The sequence below is a fragment of the Miscanthus floridulus genome, chromosome 6 (assembly GCF_019320115.1).
Source record: "Miscanthus floridulus cultivar M001 chromosome 6, ASM1932011v1, whole genome shotgun sequence".
Lineage (NCBI taxonomy): Eukaryota > Viridiplantae > Streptophyta > Magnoliopsida > Poales > Poaceae > Miscanthus > Miscanthus floridulus.
In genome coordinates this window covers 74,777,244-74,796,920 of record NC_089585.1, presented here as the reverse complement: position 1 = coordinate 74,796,920, position 19,677 = coordinate 74,777,244, and the positions used below count along the sequence as shown (strand labels likewise).

General features: G+C 43.4%; 3 protein-coding genes and 1 pseudogene across 3 annotated transcripts; 3 read left to right on the top strand and 1 right to left on the bottom strand.

Annotated features, from left to right (window-relative positions):
- The first annotated feature begins 1,064 nt into the window (after positions 1-1,064).
- Positions 1,065-5,286, top strand: LOC136460710 (uncharacterized; annotated as a pseudogene).
- A 679-nt stretch (positions 5,287-5,965) lies between these two features.
- On the top strand, positions 5,966-6,412 carry LOC136460709 (uncharacterized). The gene has a single exon (XM_066460306.1). It carries the CDS (start codon positions 5,966-5,968, stop codon positions 6,410-6,412), a length of 447 nt encoding a protein of 148 aa, XP_066316403.1.
- A 9-nt stretch (positions 6,413-6,421) lies between these two features.
- Positions 6,422-7,036, top strand: LOC136460708 (uncharacterized). Its single transcript, XM_066460305.1, has one exon. It carries the CDS (start codon positions 6,422-6,424, stop codon positions 7,034-7,036), a length of 615 nt encoding a protein of 204 aa, XP_066316402.1.
- Positions 7,037-13,641: 6,605 nt separating this feature from the next.
- On the bottom strand, positions 13,642-17,958 carry LOC136456149 (protein indeterminate-domain 7-like). Its single transcript, XM_066455927.1, has 3 exons — positions 16,939-17,958; positions 16,297-16,699; positions 13,642-14,950 (listed from the first exon to the last, which is right to left on the bottom strand). Exons 1-3 carry the CDS (start codon positions 17,114-17,116, stop codon positions 14,101-14,103), a joined length of 1,431 nt encoding a protein of 476 aa, XP_066312024.1. The 5' UTR covers positions 17,117-17,958; the 3' UTR covers positions 13,642-14,100.
- Positions 17,959-19,677: the final 1,719 nt, after the last annotated feature.

Sequence of the window (19,677 nt, the reverse complement as noted above, 5' to 3'; positions counted from 1 at the left end):
CTTTTTGAATTTGAATCCATTGCTTTGCAAACCTACCTATTGTCAGTCTTGCAGCAGCTCTGAACTTGCATGCTACCACTAATGGTTTTCACCTTATAAATGAAAATGCGCACCTCGGAAATAGAAGCATCGAACAGAAATTAACATATTTTTTGCCATACGAATCAAGAGATCCAGCTCAGAAGGAAATGAACACGCACAAACCTAGAGGAACACACTGACATACTTGATAAGCAACTTTGTACTGATTGCCATAGAAAAAGACTTTCCCTTACCATATGTTCCGACGACCTACCAGCTTTTTTGTACTGAACATTTTTTTAAAAGAATTGATTCATTGTGCGCATGGGCATATACCAGTTAAGGTGTTACATAATTAGCAATTGATATTAGGACCTAAAAATAATTGACCATTCAGGTAGTCAATAGGATCCTGAATGGGCATGATAGGAGGCGGCGCCCATTCAGGTAGTAAATAGTTTTAGCATGTGTGTCTCTAATGGTACTTATTTTGTATCATGAATATCAGTATTTTCTAATACAAACTTAGTCAAAGTATATTTTTTTAGACGGAGGGAGTATTTCACTCTTTCTAGCAGTCAATGGAAGTTTTTATCACTGCTCTCATGGACAAGTTTGATAATATGAATTTATTGGTTAATTTTGTGTTCAGTGAAATCATAATGGAACATATGCAAAATAATGAAGGTCATGCACCATTTGAAGACTTGACAAACATCATCAATGGAGATAATTGTATATACAGATGTCCATAGACGCATTCACTTGTATTATTTATGGTAATTAAGCCAATATTTATCAACTTATTTTCAAATAGGTGACCATGCAACATCAAATTCACAAGCGCAAATAGATGAACAGTGCGCAGCGTAAAAGAGAAAGAGAAAAAGCACGACATACATCAATGACTCAAGAAGAAAGGGATGAAAAAATAAAAAAACTTAGGAAAAAGTATCATTAGACAAAGGAAAACATGAATGCCACCAAGCTAAAAAGGGAAAGGGAAAAGGCACGATTGGCGGCAATGACTCAGGAAGAAAGAAATGAAAAAAATAGAAAGCGCCGTGAACGATATCATCAGAAAAAAGCAGGTAAATCTGATTTTGATTTTCTGAATTCAGTGTTGCCATTTTTAGTTTATTTAATATATAGTGAATGTCATGTGGTACTAGTTGGAGTTGATTCAACCACGGAAAACACTGATGTCTATGAAGATAGTGACTGGCTACATCCAAATAACTCATATAATCCCATGAAGATTGATAAAGATAACACATGTAACATTTTGGTTTTTTTCCTAAATACTAATTATTTTTTCTTGTGTTTGTATGATGTCGAGGCCAAGGTTAATATCATGCTATTATATATATGTAGATGAATACTCTGATAAATGTATAGATCAAAGTGGCATGATTGGCCTGACTGATGCATCACCTGATCTAAACCCAGGTACATTGTTTTTTTCATTAATGTTATCTATTTGAGAAGAAAAAGTGTAGTGGGCAACCTAATTGTGGTTCATGACAATGTAATAATAAATTAATATTCTTGCAATATGTGCCCTTCTGTATTTTATTTGAGACCGTACTTTTCTATTATATATAGGTGTTGTAAATGCATCCAGTTCCATCGACAATATTGTCACGTGTCCAAAAGAGCGTAAGCGTGAGCTAGATAGAGCACGAAGGGCTGCAATGTCTCCTGAACAAAAGGCACTTTTAAATAAGAGACGGTGTGACTTGTATGCACTGAAAAATGCTACAAGAAAACTACAAATGACTCCACAAGAGGAGTTGAAACAAAAAGAGAGCAAGAAAAAATACAATAGGATGGTGAGAGAACACCGAGCAAATAATTTGCATCCAGACTCAATAGCCATGGAGAGCCCTCACTTTAACCCTCAGTTTATTTTCCCTTCTTCACCTCAATCGCATGAAGCACCTTCACACGAGATGGAAATACGCGAATTGAGGGGCACGCCTAGTTAATGTTGCGCCGACTGTAGTTCAAATCCAGAAGTTCAAACCCCTGAAGTGGCTGCAACATAGACCATACATAGACAATGAGTGACCACTGGAGAGAGAAATGCCCTTCTATCCCGTCGTAATTGGGCTTTTGAAGCAAACATTGGAAGAAGTGCTAGAGGGTGTGCGGATGGAAAGTGCAATGATTCGAACGACCCAACTCAACCGAGTGTGGTTTACAATGGTAACTTAGCCTTGATCAGTATATATTGTCGTACTTTCACCTTCACCCTTCTATTCTAAAAACTCATACCTTTTGTTACTACAGGTGGTGTCACCCAGGAAACTCCAGTTCCACCACCTAATAATTGCGCAAGTACACAGACACAACCATCTGTAGTTGACGGTACCTCTTCAATGCCTCCAAACGGTGCACAAGCTCATACGCCAGACTCTATGGTCGAGGATGGTATTTTCTTTATTAAATTTATCCTTATTTGTTTTTTTGTATGCCATTATGTTTCTCTCAACATATATGTGGCTGTGTTGCATAGACTATGATGAGGATGTCATATTTGAGGAGGACGAGGAAGAGGATGAGGTGTACTTTTTCGCTGGACAAGGTACATCGTGTAATAGTCAAAACATTATTTCATAAACTTTCTTTCAACGCATATCACATCAACATTTTGTCAGAAGATGACGAGGAGGGAACCGACGTTGACCACATTGTCGACATGGATGAGAAAGAGAACAGTGAGCCTAATGTCCTGGATCCATACGATAGGGTTTACGCTAATGTCCCATCAGAGTCACACATGCTACCAGTCGGTGCCAAACTACGAGCACTGCAACGCAAAGAAATTCGAGGGTGAACCGCTCGGATTCTGTTGTCAGGGTGGAAAGATTCATCTTTCAACTCCTAAGACACCACTAGAGCTCATGAGGTTGTGGTCAAGCTCGGACGCTGATGCTAGGCACTTTCGTGCAAACATCATATATTTCAATGGCCACTTCTCTTTCACTTCTCTATACTGCCACCTAGATCGTGTGACCACTAACATGCAAATCTACGGTGTCTACACATTCTGTGCCCATGGCCAGATTTACCATAACATATGATCATTTGGTAAAGAGGATGGTGTCAAAATGAGACACCTTGAGCTTTATTTTTATAATGATGATCCGTCCCTCAAGCATCGGATGAGCAAATGTTGTGAGCAATGCACCCAAAAGACAGAGAAGTTATAGAGCAATTGGTTAGTATATTTAATGGGAATCCCTACTCTCAGCAACTAAGGAGTATGGGACACGTTAAAAACCTTGAGGATTACTGGGTCGAGTTGAACCTTGACCAACGGCTTGACCAGAGAACATATAACGTGCCATTGACATCAAAGGTGGCCGCTGTCTAGGTTGAGGGGAGTGAGCGTCACGACCAATTCGAGCATAGTGTTCTCCTGCAAGGGAAGGATCGGTCTATACACGGCATCCGCTCATATAATGCATGCTACAACCCACTGTCATACCCGATGTTCTTTCCAATGGGTGAGCTCGGGTGGCACAACTGCATTCCAAAAGTGGGTGTGACTATGGCTCAAGTTGATTGAGCTCGAGCAATCTGCAAAAAGCGTGCTGAGAATGGTGACGATGATGATGGAGGTGACTCGAACTCTTTTCAATAATGCAATATAAACTCTTTTTTGTTAACGCATGATACTAATTCGAACAATGTCTCCCTATAGAACCTAGTTTCGAATACATGTGTCTCCGTGCGCGACTACTACTGCTACAAGTTCCAGATGTGGCTAGGGATATTTAATCCAATACTCTATGGCCAGGCATCTTTTCTAGCAGTTCGCCGTTGACACCTACATCAAGATTGAGAGCTCGCGTTTAGACTACATGAGGAACAATCAGGATACTTTGAGGGCTGACCTATACCAAGGCCTGGTGGACAACATGCATTCGGGTGAAGGATCTGTTGAGAATGTCGAAAGGCGTACTGTCCTGTCTTCATCATTCATCGAAGGACCCCATGATATGAGGCGCCGATACATGGATGCAATGTCTCTGGTGCGAAAGTATGGTAAACCTAATATCTTTCTCACAATGACGTGCAACCCTAACTAGGATGAGATCAAGAATGAACTTTATCCAGGCCAGACACCACAGGACTGCCCAGATCTTGTCACACGGGTCTTTCAGAGCAAAGTTAGAGGCGATGAGGAAAATGTTGATGGAGAAAGACATACTTGGGAAGGTGAAGGCCTAGGTATATGTAGTAGATTTCTAGAAGATGGTCTTGCCGCATGCACACTTCTTGCTAATAATGGAACGGAAGTACAAGCTCACATGTCCTGAGCAATATGACATGATTATCAGTGCAGAGCTACCAAACAAGAAGAAGTACCCTAAGCTCTACAAGATGGCGATGAAGCATATGATGCATGGTCCCTGCGGGACGCTAAATCCATACTGTCCATGCATGGTGGGCCGCGGGTCATGCAAGAACCATTACCCACGCCCATTCTATCGACGACGCAATGATGGCCGCACGCTAAAAGTTTGAGGCCATTACCTAGACAATCAATGGGTCGTGCCTTACAACCCTTGCCTGCTACGTACCTTCAACTGCCATATCAATGTTGAGGCCTATGGGAGCATTAAATCAGTAAAGTATCTATTCAAATACATATACAAGGGACATGACAGGGCATCGATGGTGATGAGGGAGACCGACAAAGCAGACGAGAAAGGGAACATTGATGAGATCAAGCAGTATAGAGATGCTCGGTGGGTGACGCCTCTAGAGGCACTATGGAGGATATATGGCTTTGACTTGAGCAAGAACCATCCACCAGTACAGCAGCTGCATCTTCATCTACCCGACATGCACATGGTGGCATTTCATAAACGGGTTAAGGTCGAACGGATCGTTAATAGGCCAGGTGTAGAAGAGTCAATGCTGACAGCATACTTCGATGCAAATAGGCATCATGAGGACGCCCGCGGAATCTTGTATCAGGACTTCCTAGAGCATTTTACCTGGCATTCTGGCAGAAAAGGAAAAACTTCGTTTTTCAAGTTGGGAGAGTCATCTCGACTCATCCTACTAAGGGAGAACGTTACTTTCTTCAGTGTTCTCTTGAACAATGTTGCTGGTGCTACATCATATGAACATCTGAGGACGGTTGATGGCATGCTACTACCTTCGTTCTATGAAGCAACAGAAAGGAGGGGTCTAATCGAAGAAGACAATACACTGGATGAATGTCTAACTGAAGCTACTTTATTCTAGATGCCTTCCTCTCTACGGAGGCTATTTGCAACAATATTGGTATTCTACGAGCCGCATGATGTGATGGGGTTGTGGAAAAAACACTACGATGCAATGTTAGAGGACTACAGCCACAATCATCCATCCTCGGATCTGGTGCAACAAATGGTTTTGATAGACATTAGAAACATGCCGCAGTCTTGGGGAAGGACATAAGGTCATTTCCTCTTCTAGATATTGATCACTCATACGATGATGCCAGCCATGAGGAAGCTAGCGTCAAGCAAAATCTCGAAGATGTGCTATTGTGCGACTCACTCAACGCCGAGCAAAGGTCTACCTATGATGAGATAATGGCCGCTATCTACAGCAAACAAGGCGGGTTGTTCTTTGTGGATGGACCTGGCGGGATGGGAAAGACATTTTTGTATAGGGCACTTCTCGCAAAACTACGTAGCCAGGACAAGCTTGTTGTGGCTACAGCTACATCTGGAGTCACAACAGCCATAATACCAGGTGGGAGGACGGCCCACTCGCGTTTCAAGATACCTCTCACTCTTCAAGAGGGCGGTTGCTGTAGCTTCACGAAATAGAGTGGTACTGTCAAGTTGCTGCAGCAAGCAGCTCTCATAATTTGGGACGAGGCATCTATGGCAAAGAGGCAAAATGTGGAAGCACTAGACAATAGCCTACGGATATAATGGGCTGGTCAAACCTAATGTTTTATGGAAAGACTGTTGTCCTTGGTGGGGATTTCAGACAGGTCCTCCCTGTTGTGCGGAAAGGATCCAAAGCTCAAATAGTCGGCGCTTCTCTACGAAGGTCATATCTTTGGGAATCCATGCGCCACCTAAAGCTTGTTCGCAACATGAGGGCTCAGAGTGACCCATGGTTTGCAGATTATCTATTGCGCATTGGTGGTGGAACAGAAGAGGTTAACGAAGATGGCAATGTACGTATTCCAGACGAGATATGTGTCCCGTACTCTGGAGATGCCGAGAAAGATCTTCATACAGTGATCGACATCATCTTTCTAGATCTAAATGCAAACATGGCGGACAAAGACTACATCACCACCAGAGCGATTTTATCTACACGTAATGATTGGGTGGACATGATCAATATGAAAATGATTGATATGTTCTAGGGCGGCGAGATGGTGTATCACAGTTTTGACTCCGTGGTAGATGATCCACATAACTACTATCCATCGGAGTTCCTTAACAGTTTGACCCCCAACGGGCTGCCTCCACACGTCTTGAAGCTCAAGCTCGGATGTCCTGTCATATTGCTTAGGAATATTGACCTTGTCAATGGGCTATGCAACGGTACAAGGCTGGTGGTGCGGGGGTTCCGAAGAAATACAATCGACGCTGAAATTGTGGTGGGGCAACATGCTGGGAAATGGGTATTCCTTCCTCGAATACCGCTATGCCCGTCTGATGACGAGATGTTCCCGTTCCAGTTTAAGAGGAAGCAGTTTCCTATCACGCTGAGCTTTGCCATGGCGGTCAACAAGTCACATGGCCAAACTATCCCGAACGTGGGTGTGTACCTACCCGCACCGGTGTTCTCTCACGGTCAGTTGTACGTTGCGATGTCTAGAGCCACGTCAAGAACCAATATTAAGATCCTTGCCCTCCCGCCTGATGCGGAGGCACAAGAGGAGGATGCCAAAAAGATAGAGAAGAAAAATTCTAAAAAGACTGCCGAGGGAAAAAAAATAAGAATGCATCAAATAAAAAAGATAAGGATAAGAAGACCCCAATAGCAGATGGAACTTTCACGAAGAATATTATATTTAAGGAGGTTCTAACGCCATATGCGAGGATAATAGAACATTACTAACGCATACAATGCATTTTTTTCCATTCAATGTATATTGTACAAATAATATCTCACTAATGCCATATTTGTTGCTGTTCCTAGGTATTTTTAAATGGTTTATCAGACTCTACACGAAGATGTTGTATATACACTTGTGTGATGGCATAATGAAAATTGAACATGTGTTATATTATTGTTATAAAAATGACACTTTCAGTGTTTTGTTCATAATATTTTGTTTTGTAACCATTTATAACTATTACACGTGTATGTTCTCAAAACCATGAGTTTTGTCGACTTTCCCCACTTTTCTCATGTGCCAATGTGGGATCAACCGAATTAGCACCTGCATAATTACAAACATAAATTACTTGAATAAAATCAACGAAGCAAGTTAGCGATAATAGTAAACAATAGTGCTAAACAACACCATAGCCAGTGGTCGTGGGATGACACGATCGTAGTAGCGTTGGTTCCGCGCATTCACGAGGATAGCTCCTTTGTATTTTCCATTGTTGCACCAGGGTCATTAGTTTATGAGCACGAAAGAAATAGATATCGGAGATTTCTTCCTGCCAATATAAAACATTATCTTAGCCGCATCATGAAAAAGGTCTATAAAGTAGAGTTTGTGAGCCTGCGACGCCACGCACTCCGTGACTGTGTTAAATTCATAAACTTTACTTTTTGAATTAAATGTCACTTTAACATTGGTATTTAATTTTTATAGCATTGTTATCTTATCGTGCGTTTCCTGTGTTTTTAATATAAAATATTAGCTATCATGTAGCAACGCACGGACACGCTACCTGATTTATCCCAAAGAATCAAGTTTGCGCAAAAATCCACCCCAACAATCTAAGCCAAAACCGACTCTCCTAGTGGTGTCGGGCAGTCTAATAAAACTCTCCATGATCCTAGGTAGACTGTCTATGAAAACAGTGTCTGAATTGTCAGGGCGGGCCACCGTACATGGGAGGCACTTCATATGCTAGCTTTCTTGCAAAGTTTATAAAAAATAAATATAACTCAAAACTTTATGAGATAAATTTTGTTAGGTTTGTTACAATGTCCTCTGTATTTTTAAAATATGTTTCACCATAAAAATGTTTATAATTTTAATCAAATTTAAATATATTTTAGCTTGCTAAATTCATAAATAATTCACTAGTCATTGAAAAAAATTAAAACTAGTTTTGTTGGCTTCCTTCTAACATATGCTATCTAGAAAAATGACTCTAGCATAAAAGCATTGCATATGTGCACATGCATATCAAATTAGGATTCACATTGTGTCATAATACTATAAACCTTAAGCCAAGTAAAACCTAGAGCTTGACCATATATGGATGTATCGTAGAGACCTCTAGCAATCTCTATGAATAAGTCTTGCACAAAGACACGCGCGATCCCCTCTCAGCAAACTCGATATTGGACCTCGGTGTCTTGTTCACTGTGATTAGACTGAAACTCCGATTGCACAAGCGGACGGTCCGCCAGATCAAAACTAGCACTTGACACTTCGTGGTTTCTGCATAAAACATCGGACAGTCCCGTAGTACCTGTTCATAGCTCACTGCTATGTAAAATCTTTTGCACGGCGTTTCCAAAATAGCCTCGGAGGCGGTTGGGCCGGTTGCCCGCCTTTGTTACTCGGTGGCCCGCAGCCGGCCCAACAACCGCCTTGGTTAATGCTTAATCGAGGCGGGTAACCTAACGCAACCGCATCAGTTAATCGATTAACCTAGACAGGTAACCTAACGCAACTGCATCGATTAATATTGATTAGCCGAGACGGGTAATATAACGCAACCGTCTCGGTTAATCATTAAGACGGGCATTCTAACGAAACCGCCTCCGTAAATCGATTTACAGAGACGAGCATCTTAAGATGCCCGCCTTGGTTAATGATTGCAACAAAAAATAATTCATAATTTTTTATATGAAGTCGGATGAAGACAAACGTTATATTAAAATTGTAGCTCTCGACGAGATTTACAACTTTGTAGTTGAAACGTTTTTGATATGAAATTGTTTAGGGTCCCAAAATATTGTTGTAAGTGCAAAGATTTTTAAATTTAAAATTTAAAATTACCAAACGATCTCAGATTTTCACATGGTCTATACAAAAGTTATACTTCTCAGTAGAATCTACAACTTTGTAGTTGAAAAGTTTTTAATTTGAATATGTTTAGAGTCCCAAATATGTGTTCGAAGGTTATAGATTTTGAAATTTAAAATTTCGAATTCCCAAATGATCTCAATGTTCACATAGTTAATACCAAAGTTCTAGTGGCCGACCTGGTCTACATGTTTAATATTGACAAGTTTTTAATTTAAAGTCACTTAGAGTCTCAAATATGTGTTTGAAATTCACATGTTCTAAAACTCAATTTTTTTTGAATTTTTCAAATTGTCTCTAATAGAGATACATCCTATACCAAAAGTGTAGTACTTCACAAGATTTAAAACTTTGTAGTTAAAAGTTTTTTCATTTGAGTTCATTTAGTAGCTAAAATATCCAATATAAGATTATAAAATATTAATATAAAAAGATAGCATATTATATATAGACATAAATGAGTGTTCGGTGCAATGGTAGAGTCATGGTAGTGTTGAGCACCAGGTTGTGGTTCTGATTCTCCAAAGTTGCAAGTTTTTTTTTGTTTTTTTTTGTTTTCTGAAGAACATTAACGGAGGCAGACACTTTTAGACGCCCGCCTCGATTAATGGGATTAACGGAGGCAGTCACCTTAACATGCCCGCCTCGTTAATCGATTAACCGAGGCGGTTCTATTAAGATCCGATTAACCATGATCTTTTGATGGAGGCGGTTGGCTTGTTCACCTTAGTTAATCGATTTTGCCGGCATCGATTAAGTTTTCTGCAGCAGTGGTTGATAATTATACCAATTGCTTGTTTTGACAAAGCAAATTTAAATACATTCGTGGTACTTTTTGCAATATATGACTCCGTTCGCTGGTCTGAAACTTAGCTGAAAAACACTGTTCCGGCTGGTTTGTTGTGAGAGAAAAATATTGTTCGGCTGATTTGATGAACAGTAACTTGTGAGCGGATCAGCCGGCTGGATGGACGAGTCCAGACCAGCGAACACCACCATGTTTTTTTTAAAAGGAGCTAGATACAATTGCAAACGACAGAACCAATGTTATAATAAGCAAATGATGTGTATTTACGCCGTACTACTATACCATCACGCGCATTGGAACACCCGGCCCCGGCCGGAAGCACCGACATGCTTTAAACGATGCTCTTTGTCTATTTGTCGTGCATGTCATCTTCGCGGCCTAACATGGCCTGTGCAAACTTAGTGCAACACAATAGGACCCCTGTGCTAAGGTCATTGTTTCCACAAAAGAACAATACCATTCGTACTATGCATAGACATTCATTAGTATTGCCTCCACTTGTGAAATGGGAATTAAAGCGTGCAGTTAGGGGTTAACGAATTTTGACTATTGTTTTAGAAAATTTCTCATTTGCATTTACATATATAACAGTTGGAACGTTGCATATGGAGACCATGCATGTTGTTTTACAAACAGCCGTTTATATAACACAACGCATAAAATGTACGACAAATTGAAAACCATAGAAAGTAGTATACCGATTGGAAGAGAGTGCAGCCAAAATTTCTAGTTTTGGCGTGGTATCAATGAATATTCTGATCATCGGGTGGTCTTGTGGAAATGATTATATAATATATTTGATATTCTTATCATCCATGAAAGGTATCAAAATTTCAAATTTCGAAACATGTTACTGGTTATAAATACATATGAGGAACCAAATATATGTACAATATGCATCAATAATGTAAGTTTTAGTAACTCCGGGACCAAACTTACAATATCCCAATATTGACCATAGAAAAACGTCCATGTATATTTGACCACGTTTGCTTTCCCTGATCAAAGTTCATTACCTCTGAAATCTAGTAATTTATTCAGTGCTAAAATCAAGTCTGTGTGCGTGTATTATAAGTATCTTAGGGCAGTCTCAGTGGGAAGTTTCGTAGCGTTGTTTCCAAGACTGTCATGTCATATAGAATAAAATAAAATATGGATGAAACACCCACTTTTAATGAAGAGTTTCATTCTATAGTTTTATATACATTTAATTTCGTGACCCATAGCTAGTTGGTAACCGTGCCAAGAGAGTTTTATCCCCATGAAACTCACTTCTCTCCCTTCTTAAAAACGTTGCTACATCATCAAAAGCGCTTATATGACAACTCATTAAATACAAATAAAACTCTGATGAAACTCCCACTGAAATTGGCCTTAGGATTTTGTAACTAGAGCTGCTGCTGTCAAGGCAGCTCGCAGTTGTCATCTAGGGGGCCCTCCTTCCTCTCTGATGAGACCATTGTCAGTGGAAGGAAGAAGAGGGCAACCCATCCCTCGTTTACGGTCAAGCAGTTCTTTATATTTAGTTTGCTCAAGTTTATCTTGAATAAATATATTGATGAAATTATCATTGATGTTCGTCCAGGAGATTGTTAGTTGCGATGACTTCGACGATGGCCACAACAAGGCCACCATTGGGGGAATCGATTGGGTACTCATGGTCCGATTCCTAAATAGTAAATCTAGATCACCAACCTCGTCGTCAATGGCCACATTGAGGAAATCATGTGCCCAACTTTATGGATCAAGGGTTAGAGGTGCTGACGGCTTGTATTGTACACAACGATATTCTTGCATCGATTCAGATGTGTTTCGGTCTCGTTCTAGAACGTTGTATCTGATTCAGCATGAGGACCATTCGGTGTTCGACGATGGGTTTTGTTCATTTGAATCATCGGCTTGACCAAGGCCGCTAGGGAAAACGACGATGAAAGAATTTGGGTCACCAACCTCATCGTCAATGATCGCAAAGAGAAAATCAGGCATCTAACCTAATGGATTAAGGGTTGGAGGTGCTAACAGCCTGTATTATACATGGTGAATCAATCGTTGATATTCTTTCATCAAACTCAGATGTGTTTCCATTTGGTTCTAGAACGTTGTATCTCGTGACACATACAAAACTATTGGTCGAGGGATTAAGCTTGAGGACTTTTCTATTTTCGATAGAGTTTTGTACATTTGAAGCATGGATTGTATCAACCAAAACCACTAGGGAAGAAGATGATGAAAGAATGTGATATAACTTTTTATTTTTTATTTTGGATTCATTCATATGTAATTTTTGGATGTATTGTGCCAAATTTTAGCATAATTATTTATTCTTTTAAAAATCGTGTCAGTGTTTAAGTAGACTGCTTTTAGTCTAATACTTTAAAATCAGGGCGATGCCTTTTATATGTACACATCATTTACCATTTTTGGTATCTTGCATGTTTAAAATAGTTATAACGTTTTTATATCTATCACATCTAATTTGTCTTGATCCAATAGATTTTAACTAGAGTTGCAGACCGTTTAGTTAGCGCAATATTTTATCTAATATCCATCCCTACAAAGGTGGCGTCAGCGTCACCGTACCCCATTTTTCTCGCTGCATGCCATCCGATCCGGTACATATATACTTTGTTATGTAATGATTAACCAAGGAAGGGTAATAATTGGCTACAATCTGCTCTTTCTTAACATTTCTTCTAATTATCGATGACATAAAAGCAAAACTATGTGCTAAACCATGAGAAGGGAGTAAAATGTCCACTATAGTAGTTTATGGTCTACTCGTATAGTGTAGCGCAGCTACTACCAGTAGATTTTCTTTTGGACACTACTACTAGTAGGAGTCAAGAGCTATGGAAGGTGAACACAACAGCAGGGTAAATTTAATTTGTACCGAGTTAGCATGGTAAAAACACACCATAAAATCTAAAATGCATCATGGTTTGCCCGTATGGTGTATACACATGTATTACAAAATCTCTAGAAGTGCAATAATACGTACTATAATTCTTTTTTAACGAAGAAACAAAATTTAAAAATAACAGTAGGCAAAAAGTTGCAAAATAAGGAAACAAAATTCATATATATTTCGTTACTGCAGATGCTAAAGTTGCAAGCAAGAAGGCAGCACACACAGGCTATACATAATATATTTTTTTTTGAAACGGATACATAATAATATATTTTTTGAGCGTAAGCTATACGCAATATATTGTAGCAACTTTTCCAATATTCGCTCTCACTCACCCCATGCATCCAGCATGGGATAATGCGTGCCCATGACCCAATAGGTCCAATACCAACAAAACCTTGTCACGGGTGAACAGTAGCCAGCACTGCCCAGTACATGGCCTGATTGCACGACACAGTACACAGACAGGCGCACACATGCAGCATGGAGGAGGAGTATGACCAAAAAAAAAAAACGGCCACTCCTAGTAGACCGAAGAAAGAATGCAACCTCTACTGGCCTGCCTATGGTCTACTACACCAAGGACTCCAGTTCATTCACACAATCTATCTCTCTCAAGTCATGTCACCATCCAAATACTGGTTTTCGAAACAAGAAACATTTTATATCACCAAAATTGCAACATGGATGCAATGCCCAAACAACAAGAGATGATGAATGCATGCATGTATATTACTGTTACTGTCACATAGCTATGGTTTTCTTCCCAGCTGCTTGATTCGAGCTTAGTTTACATGTTGGTCGATCTCTCTTCCCCAACCCAAAAAATTACACAACTCCCTGCTGCGTACTCTTCTGTATTATCATCATCCTTCGACCGAGCTAGAGTTTGATCCAAACCTAGCTCCACAAGGTTTGATCGCTTGCATTGCGTGGTTAAGTTGAAAGATCATGAGATGATATCATGAACAGAAGCAAAAGATGAGCAGCAAGTGAGGCGAGACATTACCCGACTCTCAAAAGGCACGGTGCATGCACACTGGCCGGCCGGCCCTAGCTAGTTTTTGCCCTCTGCACCGCGGCGGCAGCGATCAGATGCAACGGCTGATGAGACTTGAGAGCAAGAAGAAAGTAGCTTTGCTGCCAGGGGTAGCTAGCGAAGCGACCGATCTAGCTATGGCTGCCCATGCCGTGCCATGGCTCGCTGCTGCTTTGATGCTGCTGCTGCTGCTGCTGCGCCTGAGCCTGAGCCTGTACCTGTGCATGTTGCTGTGGCTCGTAGCAGCTCATGCTGGCGTTGGCGGTGATGGCGCCCATGCACGAGGAGTCCAAGCCGGCGAGGCCGAGGATGTCGCGGTGGGAGAAGGCGCGCAGGCCCAGGAAGTCCCTGGTCATGCCGTCGGCGCCTTCCTCGCCGCTGCGGCCGTGGGAGGCTGTCCTCGCGAGCCCGGACACGACCCCGCCATCCTGCTGCTGCTGATGGGCATTCTGCAGGCCCGGGAGGCCGAGGCCGAAGGTGGCGCCGCTGCCGGGCGCGCTCGTCGCGGGGCCCGCCATCTGGGTGTAGCCCGCGCCCGCGCCGCCGATGGTGGCGCCCATCTGCGCCGCCTTCTGCAGCAGCGCCGTGGCCGACAGGTGCGCCGAGGCCGCGGGCAGCTGCGGCTGCGGCGCCGGCGGCGCGGACGTGGCCGAGCTCTGCGCCGCGGCGAGCGGCTGCAGCAGCGGGTGGTCGTAGGCCATCGCCGGCGGCCACGGCGGCATCTCCGTCTTCATGGCGTAGTTGCAGTGCTGCTGCGGCGGCGGCTGCATGACCTCCTGGTGCTGGTGGTGCTGCGGGTGCTCCTGGAGGAAGGCGACGTCCTGCTGCTGCATGACGTGCGCGGGCGGCGGCGAGAAGAGCAGCGGGTGGTGGAGGTGCGCTGGCGCCGGCGCGGCGGCCATGGCGTTGAGGCCGATGGCCTTGACGCTCTCCTCGGTGAGCGCGTCGCAGAAGGCGCGGTGCGTGATGAAGCTGTCCCGCCTGCACATTGCATGCGACGCAAAAGAAAAGAACAAGCAAGAGAATCAGAGCTCAGCTCGATCAGAAGCAAAAAGGAAAAGAGAAAGCTAAAAGCAAAAGCTCCATCCATCCCGTTTGATCTTGTTCACCTGTGATGGCTACCAGGGCTACTCCTAGGCCGCTAGGCAGGCTACTGCTACTGCTACGCAACGCAATGCTGCCGTGTGTGACTCGTGTTGAAGAGAGAGGCTCGCTCGGGGAAGAAGGGACATGACAGGAGAGAGGAGTAGGAGGACAGTGTAGTCACGCAGCTAGTTCTAGTTCTAGCTCTAGCTATGGATAGGGAGGCGTAGCACAGCACAGGCAGCATTGGGGCGAGGGAAGGAGATGGAAAGCCACCTCGGCTCTGCAAACAGATTCACATGTCTGTCCGAGCCTCCTCTACCTCTACAACTTCTCTTCACCATCCAGCGAGGTCGCGGATCTCTCTTTTCTCAGCCCTACGCCCCGTAGACAGTAGCTTTTCTGTGTTCGGTCTTCTCTGAAAACTCGAACAAATGAACGAATGAATATGAATATTCACACGCACACGATACAGACACACGCATGCGCCCAAGCTAAGCTCTGAACCCTGTTGGCATTGGGTTCCGTTCTGCTGCACGCACCATGCAGCAGCTTCCGAATCCTCCCCCTCGTCCATGGACCATGAACAAAAAGAAAAGAGCAAAGGGAGGTCTTAGAAAGTGATCTATCTTTCTGTCCATGGACGGATGCCGATGCCTTGGACTCGCCTTCCATCTCCCACCCAATCTGCAATCTTCCTCTCTCTGATGCATCGCTGGTTGCATTGCAAGTTGCAAGCAGACAGAAGCCAAGGAGAGCCAGTGCAGTACAGAACTGCATCTGCACTGGTGTCGTCTACTACCGCTAGCATCCTATCCTATCCTATCGATCTAGCCTGACACATCATTCTCTCCTTTAATCAGTGCCCTATCTAGTTGAAATCTCAATCACCACATGCATTTCTCTCAAGCAAAGCATCAAGAGCTAATCAAACACCCCTCCCTCGATCGACGATCATAACCTACAAACAACCTCCAAGTGTGAAAGAAGAGAGGATCAGGTTGACCAGTGTGCCCACTGACACTGGAGCGGAGCCCTGCCGAGTCAGTTTCAGCTTCACGCACTGCAACTTGTCTTCACCCGATAACAACATGCATGCATCTGGAGCTGGCTGCAATTGTAAATTTGCAATGGAAGATAGATGGATGGATCGCCTAACTAGCTTTCTAGAGCGAGAGAGAAACTGAGAGACGACGACGATCGAGTAAAAACAAACGAAAAAGGAAGTGATCCGAGTTAATTACCTGGAGAAGATTGTGCCGCAGTCGCACTTGTACTCCCTGGTGCCGCAGATCTTGGAGTGCGCCTTCCAGTCGGACTGGACGGCGTACTTCTTGGAGCACTTGTCGCACTTCCACTTCTTCTCGCCGTGCTTGCGGAAGAAGTGCTTCTTGATCCCCGTGAGGTCGCCCAGCGCGCGGGCAGGGTCGTGGTGCACGCACGACGCCTCGGGGCACACGTACACCTTCTTCCGCTGCGCCTCCGTGCCCGTGCCGCGCTGCTTCAGCTTCCAGGGGAGGTTGTGGCCGCGCCGGTGCAGCTGCAGGTTCTGGTCCCGCTGGAACCCCTTCCCGCAGATCTCGCACACGAAACGGTTCGTCGCCATCAGCGTCGTCGGAGAAAGAGCCACAACCTCCGCCTCGGGGTCTGATCGATGAGGATGAGGATGACCAAGAGAGAAAGATGCCATGCCATGGCATGCCACCGATCAGTATCAGTATCAGTTTCGCGCTTTCTTGTTTCTTGTTTTTTGTTTCTTGATTGATGAGGCAAGCACGTCATCAAGTCAAGCATAAACGAGAACCAAGAGCCAACTGAACTCATGAACTAATCGATCGAAGAATTACAAGGGAGGGAAAAAGCAAGATCGATCGTCCACCACCTACCGGGGTTGCCTGGGAGGCTTCGCTTGCGTTTGTTGTTGCCGGCGGCCGGCTGCGGCGGGGCACCAGCAGGCGGCGCGTTGGGGCCGCCGGACGCGGAGGAGGTGAGGTTGGACATGCCGCTCTCCCGATCTGCCGCCGCAGCTTCTGCCTGTAGGAGCTCCTGCTGATGGTGGAACATACTAGGTGAGGTGATGAAGTCCAAGCCTCCAAGGGCGGCTAGTAGCTTCGCCTGACCTTGCACCTGTTGTGTATATATACACCACTACTGCTATGTGTATGTGTTTACCTAGCTAGCTAGGGGAAGATAAGTGAAGAAAGGGGTGGCAGTGGCAGGCAATCAAATCGTCAAGAATGAAGGAGGATGGGGCAAAAGCAGAAGCAGAAGCAGGCATGAGACACGGGGGTATGTGAGGCGGCCTGGGGAGCTTGATGAGCAGGCCCCCAACCCCAAGCCAAGCCGAGAGCAGGGAGGTCAGGGAATAACAACAAGGCAAGGCAACAACACACGCAGGGAGGAGGGAGGGGAGGGAGGAACAGCAAGCAACACAGGAATCAAGGAGGCGCAGGGGGGACAAAACGAGGGGGGAGGAAAACTCAAACTGGGTGGTCAATGACTGGAAAGCAATTCCAGATTCTATCACACGGCACAGGCACACACTCCCCTCTCTCTCTCTCTCCTCTCCTCTCCTCTCCCCTGCCGGCTTCCTCTCTCTCTCTCCGCTCCACACCTCTCTGTGGTGTGCAGACGTGCAGTCGAGCGGCGGCAGCTGAAGGCAACAGCTGTCTAGTAGGAGTGGAGTATCTTTCTAGAGCTGGCAGCAGCCGTGCAGCGCGCAGCGCGGCTAGAGAGAGGCAGCAGCAGCAGTCATGGCCGCCCGCCGAGGAGGACGCACATGGGGAGAGAGAGCAGGAGGTGGGGGAGGAGGAGGAGGGAAGAGGAACAGTGTCAGCGCCTCCCCAGCGGCAGAGAAGAGAAGCAAAAGGGAAGAAGGCCAGTGGCCCTTAAACCGACCCGAGCTTTATCTATTGAAAAAAGTCTACTTAACCCCAACCTTTCATACTGTCTACTTCACCCCCAACTATGAAACCGTCTGTTTTACCCTGTGAACTTTCTAAAACCGTCTATTTTATCCTGGACGGTTTTTAAAAGCAGTTTTGCTACAGTAAAGGTGGGTTTTTAATTGGAATAATTCATAGCTGCAGCTTCTATGATCCAATTGTGGTGAAATTTTTATGGTGCGCTAATTATTGTATGCTTGAACTATAATAAAAATTTCGTACTCATTGGACTATGTATAACTTAGTTATAGATAAATTCTAATTAATTACAGATAAAATTGGATTTTCCAATTAATCTAAAGCTAAAAAAAAATTTGTACTAAAGCATACCGTATTATATATTCACTGTGTAGATCTACTCATGTGGAGTCCAATAAAATTAGATTTTTCATTTTATGATTTACTATGATTTTAAAAAAATTCACCGAAAATAAATAAAAAAAAGAAAATTCAAATACACCGATACTGTAGCAAAACATTGTTACTGTAGCAGACCTGTTCTGTCAAAAAAACGCCCATGGGTAAAATAGACGGTTTTAAAAAGTTCAGGGAATAAAATAGACGGTTTCATAGTTGGAGGGTGAAGTAGACCCAGTATGAAAAGTAAGGGGTTTAAATGGACTTTTTCCTTTATCTATTCGTTGCTCGCTTTTAGGGGAGAACGGAACGGAGAAGAGGAAAAAAGAGAGCCAGGATCCAAAAGATGCAAAGGCTGAGCAGCCCAGCCTGCTTCCGTTCTTGCCCTCTCGAGGAAATATATAAAAAAGCAAAAAACAAACACTTTTTCTTTTACTCTGTCAATTGCTATACCACGCCGTACTTCCTCCATTTCAAAATATCTATCATTTTCATTTCTCGAGAAACAATGATAAAATATATATTAAAAAATATTAATATTTATGGTATATAATTGGTATCACTGAAAAGATCTTTTAATCTAGATTTTTAATAAATTTATTTGAAGATACAAATATTATACGTATTTTTTAAAAATCAGTTAAATTTATGGAACGAAAATCAAAAGCGACAGATAATTCGAGGGAAAGAGGAGTATATGAATTCTGAGAAAGGCTAGTGCGCGTGCACTTGTCCACCCGTTCCCATCTCCGGCTTCCACCACCATACCCCCACACTGTCCAGTGGCCACTGGCCACGACACAACACAAACACAACACAACTCAACACAACTCGCAGTAGTAGCAAATAGCAATGCCACACTGATGCTGAGCTTTCTTGTCTTTTCCCTTGTCTCCTTACAAATGCAGCAGATACTACTAGACTACCACTTCCTCTCCCTCCACCCACTCTCTGATCGACCCCCTTTTCTTTACATATATGTACCCTCTGCTTCATCACCTACCCGGTTGGTACACCGTAGATATACATCATATACATCAATCTCCCTCCCTCTCCCTCTCCCTCTCCCTCTCTTTCTAGTCTAGAGATAAACACACAGATTTCGTTACTGTCATGTTTAACGTTAGCTTTGAAAGATTATTCCAAGCCTGCATATTTATATTTATATTTATATTTATATTTATAGTTATAATATATATAGGAGTATGCATGATGATAATGATGTATTCCCGCTCCATTTGATGTGGTACATGTACCAACCATAGTCCATAGTGCATGCATGTGAGTCTGCAGTAGTGCAGTATGTACATACATATGCATACC